Below are 21,669 nucleotides of genomic sequence, written 5' to 3'. Positions count from 1 at the left end.
AAAAAGGTTGAAAAACACTACTTTAGTGGTTGGGTTTCAGTATATGTAATAGGCAAGGGAAGGAAGATTACAGCACACAGCAGTTTAATGTTTATAAGATTCCTGCAGTGAATTTGGATGTCTTATATGCCTTTGGAAATTTATTTTATTGACAATACTTTCCCAGATCTCATTTTAACCATCTAACAAATCAGACATCTACAAAAGTTCTCATATAAGTCTTCATGATTGCCTTATCCTATGTTCATTTTACCATCATGTAAAAACATTTTGTAACAAAAGGAGTAAATATTCAATGTAGAAAAATATGCAAAACACAAACAAATCTCATTAGTGACTGAAATTCTAAAAGTTTATTCTGTAATTTTTTGTTTGTCTTTTTGAGACAGGGTCTTACTCTGTTGCCTGGGCTAGAGTGCAATGGCATTATAGCTCATTGCAACCTCATACTCCTGGGCTCAAGCAATCCTCCTGCCTCAGCCTCCAGAGTAGCTGGGATTATAGGTGTGCACCACTATGCCTGGGTAATTTTTAAAATTTTTTTGTAGAGATGGGATCTTTCTTTGTTTCCCTGGCTGGTCTCAAACTCCTGGCATATTCTTTAATTTAACATTGACTCCATTGTTTACAACTGATTATTACACAGTAGGTACATTTCCTTGAAAAGATTAATTTGGTTTTAGTGAAACATCAATAATTTGATACCCATTTCTGAATTCTGATATTTATTATTTGTACTAACTTATAAGGCTGAAAATAATTCTATTAGAAAACTTTAAGGGCTTCTTTTAAGTAAACAATTCTTGATTTAGAATCAGAAACTTTCTAAATGAAAGTTATGAAAATCATTCTTATACATTAAGTATTTATATTTAGAACCCACATTGAACTAAGTGCTTATGAATATGCATTTATACTTTATGCACTGTATTTTAAGTAACAGAAATTCTTTAATATACATTGTTTTATGTTTTTAACCAGGTCATCAACTTGCTGCTCATTCCCAGCTATTATTGTGATTCATAGTGATAACTGATAGAGTATCCATCATCCTTAATAGGACTGCTCCCATGATTTTCCTTTAGCTTCTAGAAAAGGTTACCTTAGTTTTACTTACTTTCCCTCTTTCATCTTTTGACTAATCCCAGATGTTTGTCTATTCAATAAAGAAAAAAAAAAAAAAGAAAAGAAAAGAAAAGAAAAGGAGCGAGGACAATCAAGTGGTAGTCACAACCTGGAGTGAGCTTTGAAATTCAAAGTTCCTATGTTTCTTAATTTCTTTTTTGCCTTGTTGTAGGGTCAGCACTAAGGTGAGGAAAGTAAGGCACCTGGGGTGCAACATTTAAGAAGGCGTGCACTCTCAAGGTCCTGTTTTACTTGCCTTACCCTCATCTCAACCTTGGTCTGTTGGATGGTTCTGAACATATGAAAGAAAAGGAGACATTAAAAAGTAATGCGTAATGGTGAAACAAAAACTTTTAGATTCTAGATGGTTATAAAATTTTGCCAAGTTCTTAAAATAATAAAATATGCCTATAATGAAATAGGTTACAAAATAATTTCACATAAAATTGGTAGCTCTGGAATCACAAGATATTTATATGAAAGTTGTTTTTTGACATTGAAAAACGATGTTTTAGGCTTCATTTCACTAAATGGTTCCTTGGTTTAAAATGGAACTTCATATTCTCAAAATAGCACTGTATTTTGCAGGTTTTGGCTGGGGCCAGGTTTGAACCCACCACCTCTGGTATATGAGTCTGGCACCCTACTCCTCTGAGCCACAGGCGCCACACAATAGCACTGTATTTTAACATGTATTAAGATGGGTGCTAAATAACAAATGGAAATTGAAAAACATTTTGGGATTGAAACATGTCTATTACTAAGGACACAGAAATGTTTGACACATTTCAAAGTAAAATAGTTCCTTCCATACAGCCTAGATTGCTGACCTAAACTACTGAAAGACTAAGATAACTATCAACTCCAGTACACCTAGAGAAGTCAAGCCAGTTACCAAAGATGACCAAACACTAATCAAATGGGTGGTATAAAGTAACACTGAACTTCTCCGTTGGCTCTGGCTGAATGAATAAAAGGAAGGAGTCTAAAGTATAATTTGTGGTATTTTCCAAGTAGCTGATAGGGGCTTTTCTGACCATTTTGTACATGTTACCCAGAACTCTTATTGATATTCATTTGAGGTCAATAAAAAGAAGATAATAATTAATGCAACAAAATATTTTAAGTAAAATTATTATTTGTGAGTTCCCCATTTTTAAACATAAAAGCTATCTTATTAAATGTTAAGTCTATGGCTAAACACAGTTACTGTAGGGTTTATTAAAAATACACTCAAGGCTAAGTACCAAGTGTGGCTATCCTTGTCAAATTACTCACACAACTTACATGAGGAGAAAAGAAGAGGGATAATGTACCCACCATTCATCTGGTGAGCAGGGTTTGAATTCTGACTGCACAATAGAAATTAGATTTGCTCATTGGACCAAACTCTAATCATACATAATAAGAAAGCTGGTCCTCAACTACATTGCAGGGAGGAGAGGAAATTGAGGATATCTTAGATTCAGCTACTGATGTTCCATTTGAAATACAGAAAAGTTAACTATTGTTCCTGGGCTACTCTTTTTCTATAAAGATAATAGGATTTACAGACATAAAGTAAAACCAATTTATTCAGACTTAAGTTAGAGAAAAAGAAGTAATATTTAAATACACAATATTATTTCAGTAATAATCAAGTTCAATTCTGAACTCTAAGAAATATTCACTTAAAATCCTATTTTGGTATGTAGAATAATATCAATAAATGTATAAAATATAATGTCAACTAAAGCAGGGATAACAGCACAAATTCATTCGCTGAGTCGGTCACTTGACTATAACAGAAAATAAGTATATATTCATTTATTTATATAACAAATCATTATTGAGACCTTAGTATTTGCCAAGCGCTCTTTGTGAGGCACTGGATATCTAGTAATGAGTGAATACACATAGATGAATTCTCACATATCTGTATATACAGCCACTGTTATCATGAAAATTAGCAGAATTCCTTATTACATTGTCAGTCATGTAAGTATAAAATTGCTCCTTCTTGCATAAAATTCTTTCTTTACAGGAAACCCTAAAACCATTAAGGTCAGAAAAAAATAAGGCTTCAAAGAGAAACCATAAATAATGTGACTGTCATGTGGCTCTGAAGTCAGCTGAGTAATCCTGTAATCTGCTGTTTGTATGGTCTTCTTTTCTCTAGTCTAAGTTAGGTAAACTAACAACATCAACCATAGTTGTGGATACATTTTTCTGTATTTACTCTGATACTTTGTAGCATATATGCCAACCTAGGAAATGCTTTTCTCATAGGAGGAACTCATGTCTTAGAAAATGAGAAAACAGGTTCCACCAAAGTTATTTATTTTACATAGCTTAAAGTAAAAATAACAATCCTTGCTAAGATAATCTTATTCAGAAATCTCTTGTGCTTTGTAAAAATTCTTCAAATCATGTTTGGGACCTTTAAAAAAATAAAAAACAAAACTCCAGTCCTGGACTGCAAAGGGAATTATGGAAATAGTTTATGTAGCAGTCTTGGGTTTTCCCATTATCCAGAAGAAGAACACATTCTGAATGTTATGTCCATCTTTGATTTATAAATTTGCAGCTATAGCTTTGGCCTCTGAGTCTATATGGATAATTAAAAAGCTAAGTGAAATTGTTGATGTATTGTAATTACATTCAAATACCATCATAATTAAGTTTATCTTTCAAGAGACAAGAACTATACTCATCATATTCAAGGATTCAAGGATAACACACACAGCTTTAATCCCAGAAATCCAAAGAACATCAACAAATTCTGCTGCTGCTTTACCAGATACTATCAGAGAATCAGGATCTAGAAAAACCTCCTAAGTGTACTGAGACATTCTAGACAATGAGTGTCATATCTTTTAAATTCTGTTTTAGAAAGGAGTTCCCATGAAACCACCTTAAGTATTCAGGAATTCACGTCAGAAGCTCTCATCCAATAGTTTAACCTAAATCTCATTAACTACACTTTGAATTCTATTCCTTAGGGTTAGGTTTAGGGTTAGGGTTAGGGTTGGGGTTCAAGAGAGAACATTGATCTTTCCAGATTAAACCAACTCAACTCCCTTAACCATCTTCCTGGATCTGCTTTTCCAGTTCTTTCTTCTTGCATTATCTCTAGGACTTGAATGCTAAGCTCAAAGATGAATAAAACATTATTTTGGCTTAACCAGATTCATACATTTTTCTGTACATCTGCAACATTTTCAATAAAAGCTATCCCTGTGAAAGTGGGTTCTGATTCTGCAATAATAACATCATTTGATGTTTTAAAAGGTAAATTTGTAGTAAATGAAGTAAAAAGTGAGATACACAAATGAAATTTAATCTTTCATAGAAAGTTACATATCAGATCTCCAGATAAATCATATTTGCATTTAAGAGGTATACCATAAAGTTTAAGATATCTGATTGCCACAATCAATCATGTACCACATGGCAAGGTCAGTGACACTGTGAGATTATCACATCTTTGCAGACACAATAGGTTTTGACATATCTCAGTATCAATGAAACAAATCAAATAATCCATAATAGTCAAAACTGATTTAAAATTGTGACACAGTCTTGTTTTTTTCTTGAGCAAATAAATTAACTCAAATAAATAAACTTGGATAATTAGGTTTTTTAACTGGGTAAAAACAAATAAGTAAATGAAAATCAACCTGAAGAATATATAAGGCTATGTGGCACTATAAAGTTTAGTATTTTCTCATAAGCATATTCCCAAACCTTCTCTGAGTTGATGTGTTTATGATTTCAAAGACCATGAACAAGAGTCTGGTTATTCAGTAAAAACTAAATTCAGATCATAGGAGGAAAAGATCTTCCAACTGGTATTTGGAAGAGGACTAAGTTAGTCTCACAGTATGTGAACTCACCAACATCGAAGCTGTAAATTTTGTGGATGCCTTTAAAGGAAATTATATTTACACATGAGAGAAATTCTCAGTGGCCTTGGATAATAATAGTAAGAAAGACTTTTATTAGATTTTAAGTGTTAATTATATGAAACAGCTTATAAAATCTATATCAGTAAAGGGTACTTGATTATATTTCTTCAATAAAAATTCAGTTTAAAACTGTAGCTAATTCCAGTTTCCTATAAATATTTCATTAAAACTCAATAGAAACATGAATCAAGTCCTATTCTCCCCAGTGTGTGCAGAAATGACAACAAAATGCTTGTTTCCAGGATCATAGCTACATAGCAGGTCCCTGGTTAAAGTCCATAGCAAAGGGAGGAAAGAGAATTTACACATACTGTAAAAAGGGCACACATTCGTTCTATCTTCTCTGGGTTCCGTGGTCCACCATTCTTGTTTAGTCTCACAAGAAACCGCTCACTGAAATGCAGGGAAGAAAGAGAAATGTGAGGAAGTGCAAATAGAAAGAGCACCTATAGAGAAATACTTACCACTTACAGCTTGTGGTGACAAGACCAAATACACATGTCTAGTGGCAGGTTGCCCTATTTTTTCCTGCCAAGAAACATGCAAACATGCAAATGATACTATAAATGGTGTAATAGGTGTTACTATTTACTTGCTGGTTGCAACTGTATGTCTTATCTCACTGAAGGTATGTGCTACCTGAAGGCGGTAATGAGGACTGTATCTCATATTCTTCCCTCAAAGCCCCAAAGCACCTCACGTGATGCCAACTCATAACAGGCATATACTTTTTTTTTTTTACCTGAGCACTCAGATCCTCATAAAAATCTTCATCATATTAGATCCAAAAGAATCTACATTAACCAATCTACATCTTCCTATATAACTTTCAAGAATCACTTTAGGGTTAAAAATGCTACAGGAACTTTTAAAAACTTTTGTGGAAATTCAAAGACAAATGGTGTATTATAACTAAAGCTACATCAGAGTTTAATAGTAGAGCCACTAAATACTTTATTCCCTTAATAATATAGGTAATTCCTGAAAGACATTATTGAATTAGAAAACCTTAGGAACAGTGTTTGCAACATTCGGAGAAATGTTTCCTTGCTTTCTCATCTCCATTTTGCTTCTGTCCAAAATCTTATTGTCATCTCTTTATCCTAAGATTCACTACCAACTGTAATAGGAAAACTCAGCCATGGCGAAGACAAAGGATGTGATTCTAAAAGTAATTTATTTCTCTTGTTCCCCCAGAGGAACACATATGTGGCATCTGTAAAAGGACTGATGTTAAAAAATTATGTTAGAATTATGATGTGATGGAACATCAACTGCATGGTTTCATTAGTTTGTTCATGGATTCATTTTTTCATTAAGCCCATAAATAATTATTAAGTTTTATGTGCTAAGCATGTGAAGATAAACGTGAACAAGATATGTATAAATATATATAAAAGATACTTTTTCTTCATAGAGCTACGGTCCTGGTAGGAAGTTAAACATGTAGACATGAGTTTCTAAAGATTCGAGTCTGAGATTCTTCAGCCAGGGCAATAGTTAGAAATAAGCAAAAATATGCATAGAATGAGAAGAAAAAAGGGCTTTGGTCAGATCTTTAGAGATAGTGATATTTAAGAAATAGGTAAAAGAAGAACTAGCAAAATAGACACATGGGGGCAAACAGAAAAACAGAAGAAAAATAAGAATGGTGGGGTTCTACTTTAGTTAAGGGAAGAGAGCATCTGAAAGAGAAGGAGGGATAAATAAGGTCCAAGGCCACTGAGAGACATATGAGACAAGAACAAAACTGTGTCCCACTTAATGTTAGAATAGAGATTACTGGTGATTCTGGCAAGAACTGTTTTAATGGAATGATACAGAAAGATGCCAGTGGAAGGAGTAAGATGTGAGGAAAACACAAACATTGAGTTTAGGCCAGTCTTTAGAGAATGGTTGTAAAGAGGTGGAAGTAACCCATTTTTAATTAAATGGGTTAAGTGGAGCTGAGAAAGGTCTTTGATATAAGATGGTATAAGCTACATATATAGTCAATTGATTTTCTTTCTTTCTTTTTTTTTTCTTAGGGACAGAGTTTTACTTTATCACCCTCAGTAGAGTGCTGTGGCATCACAGCTCATGGCAACCTCCAACTCCTGGGCTTAGGTGATTCTCCTGCCTCAGCCTCCTGAGTACCTGGGACTACAGGCGCCCACCACAATGCCTGGCTATTTTTTTGTTGCAGTTTGGCCAGCGCTGGGTTCAAACCTGGCACCTTCAGTATATGGGGCCAGTGCCCTACCCATTGAGCCACAGGAACCACCCAAATCAATTGATTTTCAATGAAAGTATTAAGATAATTCAATGAGGAAAGCATAGAAGTTTCAACAAATGGTACTACACAATTCATATGAAAAGAAATGAACCTTGATTTTGCCTATAAAAAATTAGCTTGAATGGATCAGAGGCCTAAAATAAGAGCTTAAGCTATAAAATAATAAGAAAACCCAGGAAAAATTGGTTTGGGTGAAAATTTTATGAGGAAGACCCCCTGGGCAATTGAAGCAACATCAAAAATACACTACTGGGACCTGATCAAACTAAAAAGCTTCTGCACAGCCAAGAACACAGTAAGTAAAGCAAGCAGACAGCCCTCAAAATGGGAGAAGATATTTCTAGGTTATGTCTCTGACAGGGGTTTGATAACCAGAATCCATAGAGAACTCAAACGTATTAGCAAGAAAAGAACAAGTGATCCCATCTCAGGGTGGGGAAGGGACTTGAAAAGAAATTTCTCTGGAGAGGATAGGCGCACAGTGTACAGATACATGAAAAAATGCTCTCCATCCTTAATCATCAGAGAAATGCAAATCAAAACTACTTAGAGATATCACCTAACTCCAGTAAGCTTAGCCCATATCACAAAATCCCAAAACCAGAGATGCTGGCATGGATGTGGAGAAAAGGGAACACTTCTATACTGCTGGTGGGAATGCAAACTAATGCGTTCCTTTTGGAAAGATGTTTGGAGAACACTTAGAGAACTAAAAATAGACCTGCCATTTGATCCTGCAATTCCTTTATTAGGTATATATCCACAAGACCACAAATCACATTACAACAAAGATATTTGTATCAGAATGTTTATTGCAGCCCAATTCATAATTGCCAGGTCATGGAAGAAGCCCAAGTGCCCACTGATCCACGAATGGATCAATAAATTGTGGTATATGTACACCATGGAATATTATGCAGCCCTAAAGAAAGATGGAGACTTTACATCCTTCATGTTTACGTGGATGGAGCTGGAAAATGTTCTTCTTAGCAAAGTATCTCAAGATTGGAAGAAAAAGTATCCAATGTACACAGCTCTACTATGAAACTAATTTTATAATTGTAGCCTAAGAATTTGGGGAGGGGGAGGGGGAGCCGAAGGGGAGGGGTGGGGCTGGACGGGTGGAGGGAGGGTGATTGGAGGGATCACCTCTATGGTTTATCTTACAAGGGTACAAGTGAATCTTTCTAAAAGTAGAATATAGATGTCTTGACATAACAACTAAGAAAATGACATGAAGGCTATGTTAACCAGTTTGATGAAAATATCTCAAATTGTATATCAAAATATCACACTGTACTCCATGATTGCATTGTTGAACACAGTTATCATTTAATAAAAAAAAAAAGAAAAGAAAACCCAGGAAAAAAATGAGAACTAGTAACATGCATATCTTGTTTACATTCGTGTCATTTTTAGAAAAAACTTGTTATGACCTGAGATAATTAAGCAAATACTACAAATCACAACAAAATGATAAATTTTATCAAAATTAAAACTGTCTTCTGGATAAGGAAGAAGATGGCCAAAGAGAGGAAACTTTAGCCAGAGTCCTGACCAGGACAGATTCTGGACAGATTTGGTCTCTGAAACTGAAAGAAGGGAGCTGAGATAGGAAAGAAGGTAGACAAGTACACATCATTTCCACTGTGGCAACCTGAGACTCCAAGGAGGAGGATCCTAGTGAACAAATTCCAGGTACAAAGCCCAGCACCCTGAGGATGAAAGAGCAGGAGGCTGGCTGCAGACTCTCTGCAAGCAAGCAAGAAACAAAAGACCTCTCATTTTACCCCAGGGGGTGAGAGTCACAAAATCTGGGCATTCTCCCCCAGAGAGGTCCCACCAGTGAGCCTGGGCATCATCCTGCCCAACATAAAACTGAATAAATACTCTCCCCGTAATACTGAACTTTCAGCACACCCTTCCCCCCTTGCCCTGTGGTCTGAAGGTCTATACCCTGCAGAACCCAGAGTGTTTGGCCATTCCTTAGGATGTCTGGGCATTGTAGGATAGAAGTGCAGAAACAGTGACTCAGTGGAGGCAGGGGGTTGTGGGAAGAGAGGGACTTTAGGAAAGAGAAACACTAGGGACATTGCCCCTCTCCCCCCAACACTTTGGACTTTTCAAGGGTGGAATCTCTGATGCCAGGTTAGGGCTGCCATGGGCAGGTGAGCTCACCCGCATTGGAACTTTTGGGGGTGGAGCCACTAACAACTGGTTAGGACTTTAATGGGGGGTGGGGTGGGGCTGATCCCTGTTCAGACTTCTAAGAGCAGAGCCATGGACTCTCCGTTTGGACATTAAAGGGCAGAGCCACTGACACCAGTTTGGACTTCCAAGGGCAGAGGCGCCAGGTTTGGAATTTCAAGCGCAGAGCCAGGGGTGCCTGGTCTAGACTGTTAAGGGCAGAGCTGTGGGTTCCCGGTTTGGACTTCCAAGGATGGAGGTGCCTGGTTTGGAATTTCAAGGGTGGAGCTTGTGGTGCCCCATTTGGACTGTGAAGGGCACAGCCACTGGCACCTGGTTTAGAATTTCAAGGATGGAGCTGGGTGTGCTGGGTTTGGACTTCCAAGGGCACAGCCACGGGCACTTGGTTTGGACTTCCAAGGGTGCAGCCACTGGCACCTGGTTTAAACTTTCAAGGGTAGAGTGGTGGGCGCCCAGTTTGGACTTTCAATGGCTGGGCGCTGATCCCTGGTTTGGACTTTAAAGGGCAGAGCCACTGACGCCCAGTTTAGACTTTCAAGGGTGAAATGCTGGTGCCCAGTTTGAACTATAAAGGGCTGGCCGATCATGCCAGGTTTGGACTTTCAAGGGTTGGTAAAATGAGGCCCAGTTCAGACTTACAAGGGTGGAGGTGCTGATGCCTTTGTCCTGACTGTGGCAAGTGACCTTTCCAAAATTGGTGGTCCACCAGAGGAGACCAGGCTCCATCACATTTTGTATGCTGGTTGGAACTGTCTGTGGATTTCCACCATCAGGATATTGGAGACCTCTTGAGCTCTCCCTATTGAGCAGTGATTGTACTGTCTAGGTCAATCTGAATAGAACTCTAGACCTGGGCTGTCCACCTGGGGTCCCTCTGAGATTGAGTGCTGGTTGTTTTAAAGTGGGAAAGGACTGAATCTTCTTCACTAGCTATTGCTGGTGGGGGGCAGGGCAGCACAGGTGATTGTATCTCTCCCCAGATAAGATCCCAGCCTACTCCTTAAGATTAGGTCGAGGTGGATGATATTAGGTCAGAGCCATCTAGCATTCTCCTACTAAGCAGGTCTTCAGAGTCTTAGGCTACAGCTCTGAAAGGGACCTTTGTAAGGCTGTAGGGGAAAACCCACAGTCACAAGCCCCAGCTCATTATTTAAGGGTGGATTAACCCTACTTCCTGGAGCTCCCAAACAAATCTTATCCTACCACTTTAAATAGCTTAACTGTAGAAAATACTCATAGGGCAGAACCAGAGGTAGAACTCTGGCAACATGAATAATCAGTGCAAATCAACTCCCCCAAGGAATGATGAAGGAGATAAAATAGAAGATATCATTCATAGACAAATGGCTGAAATGTCAGAAATAGAATTCAGAATATGGATGGGAAATAAGATCAATGGAATGGAAGAAAAGTTAGAAATTAAAATTCAAAGAGTAGTTCAAAAATTGTCTCAAGAAATCAATGAATTCAAAGACAAAATCTCCAAGGATATGGACGTAATGAGAAAAGAAATAGCAGAGCTTAAGGAAATTAGACAGTTATTTGAGGAGCTTTGTAATACAGTAGAATCCCTCAGTAATAGAGTGGAACAGGCAGAAGAAAGGATCTCTGAAGTTGAAGACAAAGCTTTTGAACATGCCCAAATGCTCAAAGAGGCAGAGAGGTGGAGAGCAGAAATAGACCATTCCCTGAGAGAGGGAATCCAAAAGATCAAACATTTGTCTTATAGGAATTCCTGAAGGAGAAGAGGGTGGTCCTAAAGGCACAGATGCTCTACTCCAAGATACCATGGAGGAGATGTTCCCAAGCATGGCAAGAGATACAGAAATTTAGATAGTAGACAGTTTCAGAACCCCAACATGACTCAATCCAAACAAAGCATCTCCTAGATACACTGTAATGAACTTTGCCAAGTTAAAGAAGGAGAAAATTCTGCAAGCAGCCAGATGTAAGAAAAGCATCACCTACAAAGGGAGAAATATTAGAATGACTGCAGACCTCTCAGCTGAAACCTTTCAAGCCAGAAGAGGATGGTCATCGACCTTCAGTCTCCTAAAACAAAACAACTTCCATCCCAGGATTCTTTATCCAGCTAAACTGAGTTTCATTTGTGATGGAGAAATCAATACTTCACTGACGCACACATGTTGAGGAAATTTGCCATAACTAAACCAGCTCTACAGTATATTCTCAGACCCATTTTCCATAATGCTGAGAAGAAAGGTCTACCACCAAAGTAAACTCACCCAGAAATTATTGAACAAAGCTGAACTCCCACAATGGTAAAAGGATTAAAAATGTCCACTGGACACTTGAAAAACATGTCACCTAAAGTGTCACCATGCCTATCAATCTTCTCAATTAATGTGAATGGCTTAAATTGTCCTCTAAAGAGGCACAGGTTGGCTGATTGGATACAAAAACTCAGGCCAGATAATTACCTACAAAGAGAGAAATATTAGAATCCCTTACCTTAGAAGACGAAAGAGGGTCTTGGTGCCCATAGCACAGTGGTTACAGTGCCAGTCACATACATTGAGCCTGGTGGGTTCAAATCCAGCCTGGGCCAGCTGAACAACAATGACAACTGCAATAAAAAATAGCTAGGCATTGTGGCAGGCCTCTGTAGTCCCAGGTACTTGGGAGGTTGAGACAAGAGAATTGCTTAAGCCCAAGAGTTTGAGGTTGCTGTGAGCTGTGATGCCATGACATTCTACTGAGGGTGACACAGTGAGACTCTGCCTCAAAAAAAGAAGATAACGAAGGACTCAGGGTGAAGGAATAGTTATCTATAATACAGGCACGGAGAAATCAGAAAAAATCAGGGGTTGTAATTCTATTTGCAGATAAAATAGGTTTTAATCCAACAAAGATAAGGAAAGATAAGGATGGACACTACTTATTTGTCAAGGGAAACATGCAACATGAAGAGATTTAAATATTTAACATTTACACACCCTACTAGAATGCTCCTCAATTTATAAAGCAAATCCAGAAAGATATGAATAATTTGATGTCTTCCAGCACTATAATAGTTGGAGATTTTAACACCCCTTTGGCAGTTTTGGATAGATACTCCAAGAAAAAACGAAACAAAGAACTAATGGACTTGAACTTGACCCTATAACAAATGGCTTTAAGAGACTTCTACAGAACATTTCCTCCAAACCAAACTGAATATACATTCTTCTCATCAGCCCATGGATCATCCTCTAAAATAGATCATATCTTAGGACACAAGTCTAATCTTAATAAATTCAAAAGAATAGAACTTATTCCTTGTATCTTCTTGGACCATCACAGAATAAAAGTTGAACTCATAGCTGTGTACGTTAATACTATCATGGGGTACAGTGTGCTGTTTTTATATAAAATTTGAAATATTTTCATCAAACTGGTTAACATAGCCTTCGTGTTATTTTCTTATTGTATTAAGACATTTATATTCTACATTTAGAAAGATTCACATGTATCCTTATAAGATAAACCATAGGTGTGATTCTACTAATCACCCTGCCTCCACTCATCCTTCCCCCACCCCTCCCCTCCCTCTCCCCTTTCCCCATATTATTGGGCTATAATTGGGTTATAGCTTTCCTATGAAAGCTATAAAATTAGTTTCATAGTAGGGCTGAGTACATTGGATACTCTTTCTTCCATTCTTGAGATACTATGCTAAGAAGAATATTTTCCAGCTCCATCCATGTACAAATGAAGGAGGTAAAGTCTCCATCTTTCTTTAGGGCTACATAGTATTCCATGGTGTACATATACCACAATTTATTGATCCATTTGTGGGTCGATGGGCACTTGGGCTTCTTCCATGACCTGGCAATTATGAATTGGGCTGCAATAAACATTCTGATACAAATATCTTTGTTGTAATTCAATTTTTGGTCTTCTGGATATATACCTAATAAAGAATAAAGAAATTGCAGGATCAAATGGCAGGTCTATTTTTAGTTCTGTAAGTGTTCTTAAAAAAAAATACAAAAAGAAAGCAGAAAGCATCAATAATTTTAGGCAATATAGATTTAAGGGTGATTATAATCTTTATGAAATTCAATTATAATCTCTAGAAGAAAGGATCCATTTCTAGGATCATATAAATGACCAAAATTACTCAAGAAATAAAATGAGTGGATTAATGAACTGTTAGTACGTCTTACAAAGTTCATCAAGATTGAAAGATAAAAGGCCAATATACAAAAATTAATCACTTTCCTTGACCTCAACAATAACCATTTAGAAAATGTTGAATAGGATAATGAAATTGAAATACTAGCTCAATAGTATGATGCTATTACGCACTCTACTCAACTGAATAGCAATACTTTTTCTATATTGTTGGGTATGTGTGTGTGTATATATATATATATATATAAAAGAAAAAAGACAGCAATATTTTTTCTATATTGTTGTGTGTGTGTGTATATATATATATGAAAAAACTGTCTGAATGATTTCATGCTAAACTAATAGTAGTGGTCATCTCCAGAATAGTGGATAAGACTAGAATCATGGGTGGTATCCAAATGTACCCCATAAATGCATTAATGTATACATGATCTATGTGTAAAAAAAAGAATTAAAAAAAAAGTTGAACTCAATAGCAATAGGAATCTGCATACTCAAACTAAGCAATGGAAACTTAATAACCTTATGCTAAATGATACCTGAGTCAAAGATTAGATTAAGAAGAAAATCAGCAACTTCTTAGAACAAAATGACAATGAAGACACTAATTATCAAAACCTATGGGATGCTACAAAGCCAGTCCTAAGAGGGAAATTTATAGCATTAGAAGTCTTCATCAAGAACACAGAAAGAGAGGAAGTTAACAACTTAATGGGTCACCTCAAGCAATTAGAAAAGGAAGAACATCCCAACCCCAAACCCAGGAGAGGAAAAGAAATAATAAAAATTAGAACAGAATTAAATAAAATTGAAAACAAAAGAATCATTCAGAAGCTCAACAAAACAAAAAGTTGGTTCTTTGAAAATATTAATAAAATTGATAAATCTTTGGCTAACCTAACCAGAAACAGAAAAGTAAAATGTCTAATATCATCAATCATAAATGATAAAGGAGAAATAACAGATAACTCAGAGATTCAAAAAATCCTCAATGATTACTACAAAAAACTCTATTCTCTGAAATAAGAAAATCTGGTGGAAATGAACCAATACCTGGAAGCATGCCACCTTCCAAGACACAGCCAGAAAGAATTAGAAATGCTGAACAGACCTATATCAAGCACTGAAATAGCATCAACAATACGAAATCTCCCAAAAAAGAAAAGTCCAGGACCAGATAGCTTCACATCACAATTCTACTAAAATTTTAAAGAGGAACTGATACTCATGTTATATAACATTTCCAAAACATAGAAAAAGAAAAGACTACTTCCCAAAACATCATATGAAGAAGATATCACCCTGATCCCTAAACCAGGAAAGGACCTAGGAAAGATATAAAATCATAGACCAATATCATTAATGAATACTGATGCAAAAATATTCAGTAAGATCATAGCAAAAAGAATACAACAACACATCAAAAAAACATACACCATGATCAAGTTGGTTTTATCCCAAGGTTACAAGGTTGGGTGAACACATGTAAATCTATAAATATAATACATCACATAAAGAAAATGAAAAATAAAGACTACATGATTCTCTCAATTGATGCAGAAAAAGCTTTCGATAATATCCAGCACCCTTTCATGATCAGAACACTTAAGGAAATAGGCTTACATGGGACATTTCTGAAACTGACAAAGGCTATTTACAACAAATCCACAGCCAACATCATATTGAATGGAGTAAAATTGAAAACATTTCCACTTAAATCTGGAACTAGACAAGGATTCCCTTTGTCTCCATTGCTATTCAACATAGTAATGGAAGTCTTAGCCATCACAATCAGACAAGAGAAGGCAATCAAGGGTATCCAAATGGGGTCAAAGGAGATCATATTTTCACTCTTTGCAGATGATATGATTTTATGCCTGGAAAACCCCAAGGACTCAACTACAAAGTTCTTAGAAGTGATCAAGGAATACAGCCATGTCTCAGGTTACAAAATCAATACTTACAAATTAGTAGCTTTTATATATACCAACAATAGTCAAGCTGAAAATATAATCAAGGACTCTATTCCTTTAATAGTAGTGCCAAAAAAAATGAAGTATCTGGAAATTTACCTAACAAAGGATGTGAAATATCTTTACAAAGAGAATTATGAAACTCTGAGAAAAGAAATAACAGAAGATGATAACAAATGGAAAATGTTCATGGCTGGGAAGAATCAACATTGTTAAAATGTCCATACTACCCAAAGCAATCTACAGATTTAATGCAATCCCCATTAAAGCACCATTGTCATACTTTAAAGATCTTTAAAAAATAGTACTTCATTTTATATGGAATCAGAAAAAAACTTGAATAGCCAATACATTACTCAGAAATAAAAACAAGTCACATTACCAGACTTCAGGTTATACTATAAGGTATCACATTACCAGACTTCAGGCTATACTATGAATCTATATTGATGAAAACATCCTGGTACTAGCACAAAAACCAAGAGGTAGATTTATGGAACAGAATGGAGAACCAAGAGATGAACCCAGCCACTTATCGTTATTTGATCTTTGATAATCCTATCAAAAACATTCATTGGGGGAAAGATTCCTTATTTAACAAGTGGTACTGGGTGAATTTGCTGGCAACCTGTAGAAGAATTAAACTGACCCTCATCTCTCATCATTTACAAAGATTGACTCTCATTGGATAAAAGATTTAAACTTAAGACATGAAACTATAAAAATAGTAGAAGAGAGTACAGGGAAAATACTTGAAGAAATTGGCCAGGGAGAATTTTTTATGTGGAGGATCCCCCCCCACCCCCCAGCAATTGAAGCAACACCAAAAATATATTACTGGGATCTGATCAAACTAAAAAGCTTCTGCACAGCCAAGGACACAGCAAGTAAAGCAAACAACAACCTTTAGAATGGGAAAAGGCATTTGCAGGTTATGCTCTGACAAAGGTGTGATAACTAGAATCCACAGAGAACTCAAATGAATTAATAAGAAAAGAACAAATAACCCCATTTCTATGTGGGCAAGAGACTTGAACAGAAGCTTTTCTGAAGAAGACAGGCACATGGCCTACAAAGACATGAAAAAATGCTCATCATCTTTACTCATCAGAGAAATGCAAATCAAAACCACTTTGAGATACCATCTAACTCCAGTAAGATTAGCCCACATAACAAAATCCCCAAACTACAGATGCTGGTGTAGATGCGGAGAGAAGGCAACACTTCTACACTGCTGGTGGGAATGCAAGCTAATACATCCTTTTTGGAAAGAAGTTTGGAGAACACTCAAGGAACTAAAAGTGAACCTAACATTTGATCCTGTAATGCCTCTATTAGGTATATACCCAGATGATAAAAAATCATTTTACAAGAAGGACATATACAGCAGAATGTTTATTGCAGCTGAATTCATAATTGCCAAGTCATAGAAGGAAGCCAAGTGTCCATCAACTAATTTGTTAAAAATGGATGAACAAATTGTGGTGTACCATGGAATACTTCTATGCAGCCATAAAAAGATCTATCATCTTTTATGCAGCCATAAAAAGATGGAGACTTTACATCTTTTATGTTTAAATGGATGAAGTTGGAACATATTCTTCTTAGTAAAGTATCTCAAGAATGGAAGAAACAGTATTCAATGTACTCAATATATTATGAAATCAACATATAATCACCTACATTTTCATATGGATGATAAAAAACTATTGTCTGGAAAGAAAGAGAGAAGAGGAGGAAGAGGGGAAAGGAAGGGGGAGGTCAGGAGGAGGGAGGGTATTTGGTGGGATCTCATCTATTGTGCATAATGCAATGTTATTTTTTAAAACTATTAAGAGTAGAGTATAAATGTCTTACCACAACAAATAAGTAAGTGAGGTGATGGTTATGTTAAAAGTTTGATGTAAGCTTTTCAAATTGTATATCAAATTATCACATTGTACCCCATAAATGCACTAATGTACACAGTTATGATTTAATAAAAATAAAAGAATACAACTGTCTTCTCACTGATAAGAAAATGAAAGGACAAGCTACAGTGTCAGAGAAAATATTTAAAGTACCTCAGGAATGGGGAAAAAAATATCCAATGTACTCAGTACTACTATGAAACCAATTTATAATCACTCACATTTTCATATAAATGATGAATCACAACTATAGCTCAGGATGAATGAGGGAAGGGGAGAGGAATGGGAAGGGAGGGAGTGGTTTGATAGAGGGAGGGTTAATTTTGGGACCACACCTATGGAGCATATTGTAGGAGTACAAGTTAAATCTATCAAGTATAGAACACAAATGTCTTAACACTGTGATTAAGTAAATGAGGTGAAAGCTATGTTAATTAGTAGGATGTAAGCATTCCAATTTGTACAAATAATCAACACATTGAATCCCACAAAGGCAGAGGTGGAGCAAGATGGCGGAGGGAATGCATCTCTGGATCAACTCTCCTCGCGGTTTCAGGTGAGAGTGGGGGTGCTGGATCCTTCCCTGCATGGAGTGTTGGCACACACAGGCAATGTAGGCTGTGCAGCAAAGAGGCAGATTGCTGGACTGGAATTGTGACCCAAAGCCATGGTATCTGCCAGAGAAAACTCAGCACCACAGCTGAAGCAGTGCTAGCTGTGGCGGCCTGAGACTGCAGCAACCTGTCCCTCCCCCACAGAGGACTGCTGTTCCCAATCAGTGGGGAGTTTGGGTGTTTTCCAGAGAGTGTGGTGAGGCGTGGACTCCTGCACAGCATTTGGTGACCAGAAAGGGGAGGTGTTTGGACCCTGTTTGGAGAGGCAGGGCTCTAGGCATCCATATAGAAAAGTGAGGGGAAAGGTCCCCACTTAGAAAATAGACAAACATTGTAACTTTAGATAAGTCTTTGTGGCACCACGCTGAAGCAGTGAGTGACAGTGGCAACCAAACCCTCTCCTACAGAGATGGAAAAGTCTTTTGTGCTCCACATTGAGTCCGGGGGCATTGGCAGTGGCTGGCACCTCCCCTGCAGAGGCCAAGGGCTCTTTTGTGCTCTGCATGAAGTCTGCTGGCATCAGCTGTGGCTGGTCCCCCATTGCGGAGGCTGAGGGCTATTTTGTGCTCTGTGCAGAGGCTGAGGACTTTTTTGTGCTCCACATGGAGGCTGAGGGCTCTTTTGTGCTCCAGGTGGAGTCTTCGGGTTTTGATGGTGGCCGGCCCCTCCCTCACAGAGAGTGAGGGCTCTTTTGTGCTCTGCACTGAGTCTGCAGGCATCGGCCATGGCCAGCCCCCCGTCACGGAGGCTAAGGGCTCTTTTGTGCTCTGTGTGGAGGCCAGCCCCTCCCTCACAGAGGCTGAGGGCTCTTTTGTGCTCTGCGCTGAATCCGCGGGCATCAGTGGCAACCAGTCCCTTCCCCATGGAAGATTACAATTTCCCAGATCGAGGGGAAACTAGGAGTTGAGTGGATAATCTGGTGAAGTGCGGACTCCTATGCCGAATTTGGAGGGCCGATATGGTGTCGTCTAGAACAAGACAGCCAAGGCTGGGCGGCCAGTCAGGAAGCAGACATATTGTGAAACTCCAAAAAGGGCGTCTCCATAGCACTGTTTCCTACGGACCAGTTGCTGAGAGTGCATACAGCAGTCTAATAGAGTCTTTTTTGTTTTGTTTTGTTTTTGTTTTTTTTCTTTTTCTTTTCTTCTTTTCCTTTTTTCTTTTTTTAATCATTTTAGGATTACCATTTTTTTTTGTTTTTGTTTCTTTTTTGTCTGTTTGTTTACTTGTTTATGATTGTCTGTGCATCAGTGTACTTGTGTGTCTGGTAATATTTTTGTCTGTTTAATTGCTCATTTGGTGTCAATGTGTTTTGTACTTTGCTAAATCTTTGGGTTGGCTATTTTCCCTAACTCCAACTTTCACATTCAACAAGAATACGGGAGAACAGGGAATGAGAGCAGACTAGAGCTAGTTTTCAACAAAACTTCCCCCAGACCAGGGGAAGAGATAATGGCCAGAGAGAACCCAATGAAGCTGAAGGAGAGCTGAGCTGAAAGAACAGATAGATAAATGCATGTCTTCCCTGTGCCCTGTGCTCCCCCTCATGGCAGGCGGCTTCCCCACTACACCCACCACTCTTTCCAGGCACTAGGCGGCCAGCGACCTGCTGTTTGCTTGCTTCAGCCCTGCACTCTCCCAGTGGCAAGTGGCTTCCCTGCTGCTCCCACCACCTTCTCCGGGTGCTGGGAAGCCAGAGACCTGCTGATTGCTTGCTTGAGCCCCGTGCTTCACCAGTGACAGGTGGATTCCCCACTGCTCCTGCCACCCTCTCCAGGTGCCAGGTGGCCAGAGACCTGCTGCTTGTTTGAGCCCTGTGCTCCCCTGGTGGCAGGCGGATTTCCCACTAATCTCACCACCCTCTCCAGGCACCAGGCAACCTCAGACCTGCTGCCTGCTTGCTTGAGCCCTGCACTCCCCTGGGGGCAGGCAGACTCCCTGCTGCTTCTGCTACCTTCTCCAGGAGCTGAGCAGCCAGAGACCTGCTGCTTGCTTGCTTAAACCCTGTGCTCCCCCGGTGGCAGGGGGCTTCCCAGCTACTCCAGCCACCCTCTCTGGGTGCCTGGCAGCCAGAGACCTGTTGCTTGCTTGCTTGAGCCCTGCACTCCCCTGGTGGCAGGTGGAATCCCCACTGCTCCCACCACCATTATTGGGCGCTGGGTGGCCAGAGACCTGCTGCTTGCTTGAGCCCTGCATTCCCCTAGTGGCAGGCGGATTCCCTGCTGCCTTCGCCACCCTTGCCAGGCTCAGGCTGCCCAAGAACTGCGATAGGACAGTCACTTGAGAGGGATCCATACTAGAGCAGTGGTGCCCCAAGGCAAAAAGCAGCAGCCACAGGAGTGGGAACAATAAGGCTCACACTCCTGAGGCTTTTCCGGATAGACATGCCCTAACTCTCTGGACATCCAGAGGAAGGCAGCATTTTCTCCGGTGGCAGCCACTGGAGGAATGGTTCTGGGACAGACTACAAATGCGTAAATTCAGCGTGGGGCAGAATCAGCAGAAACACTCAGGCAACATGAATAACCAGAGTAGATCAACTCCCCAAAGGAAAAATGGGGCAGAAGCAATTGAAGACCCCATCCATAAACAGATGGCTGAGATGTCAGAAATCGAGTTCAGAATTTGGATAGCAAATAAGATTAACAGAATGTAAGAAAGGAGGGAATTAGAATTTCAAGAAATTATTCAAAAGATGTCTCAAAAATTCAACAATTTCAAAGATAAAATGACCAAAGATTTTGAAACATTGAGGGAAGAGGTTGCAGCCATCAAAGATCTGAAAAATACAGTAGAATCCCTTGGTAACAGAATGAAACAGGCAGAAGAAACAATCTCTGACATTGAAGACAAAGCTTTTGACCATGCCCAAGCACTCAAAGAGGAAGAGAAATGGACAGCAAAGACGGATCTTTCTCTCAGAGAGCTCTGGAATAATTTGAAGAAAACTAATATTCATCTTATAGGAATCCCTGAAGGCAACAAAGTGGCTTCACAAAACACAGAGGCTCTTCTTCATGAAATTATGAAAGAGAACTTTCCAGACATGCCAAGAAATTCTGAAATTCAGATAGCAGATAGTTTCAGAACCCCAGCATGATTCAACCTAAACAAGACATCCCCCGACACATCATAATTAACTTCACTAAAGTTAAGATGAAAGAAAAAATTCTGAGAGCAGCTAGACGTAACAAAACCACAACCTACAAGGGGAAGAGTATAAGAATGACTGCAGATCTCTCTGCTGAAAGCTTTCAGGCTAGGAGAGGATAGTCACTGACCTTTAATCTCCTAAAACAAAACAACTTTCAACCCAGGATCCTGTATCCAGCTAAACTGAGTTTCATTTATAATGGAGAAATTAAATACCTTAACGACATTCACATGTTGAAGAAATTTGCCATAACTAAACCAGCTCTCCAGGAAATTCTTAAACCTATCCTCGATAATGACCAGTGCAATCCTCCACCACAAAAGTAA

The 21,669-nt window shown here is 38.5% G+C and overlaps 1 protein-coding gene across 1 annotated transcript in view; it reads right to left on the bottom strand.

Annotated features, from left to right (window-relative positions):
• Nucleotides 1-21,669, bottom strand: part of DOCK3 (dedicator of cytokinesis 3) — a 492,344-nt gene that overhangs the window by 280,205 nt on the left and 190,470 nt on the right. Inside the window, exon 7 of the mRNA XM_023512988.1 lies at nt 5,384-5,465. Within this exon, the coding sequence (XP_023368756.1) occupies nt 5,384-5,465 (82 nt within the window). The remainder of the gene's footprint in view (nt 1-5,383; nt 5,466-21,669) is intronic.

The sequence above is a fragment of the Otolemur garnettii genome, unplaced genomic scaffold (genome assembly GCF_000181295.1).
Source record: "Otolemur garnettii isolate 467f Iridium unplaced genomic scaffold, OtoGar3 scaffold00032, whole genome shotgun sequence".
NCBI classification, from domain to species: domain Eukaryota; kingdom Metazoa; phylum Chordata; class Mammalia; order Primates; family Galagidae; genus Otolemur; species Otolemur garnettii.
Note: the sequence above shows the minus strand (reverse complement) of the source record. Positions and strands in the feature narration are given on the sequence as shown.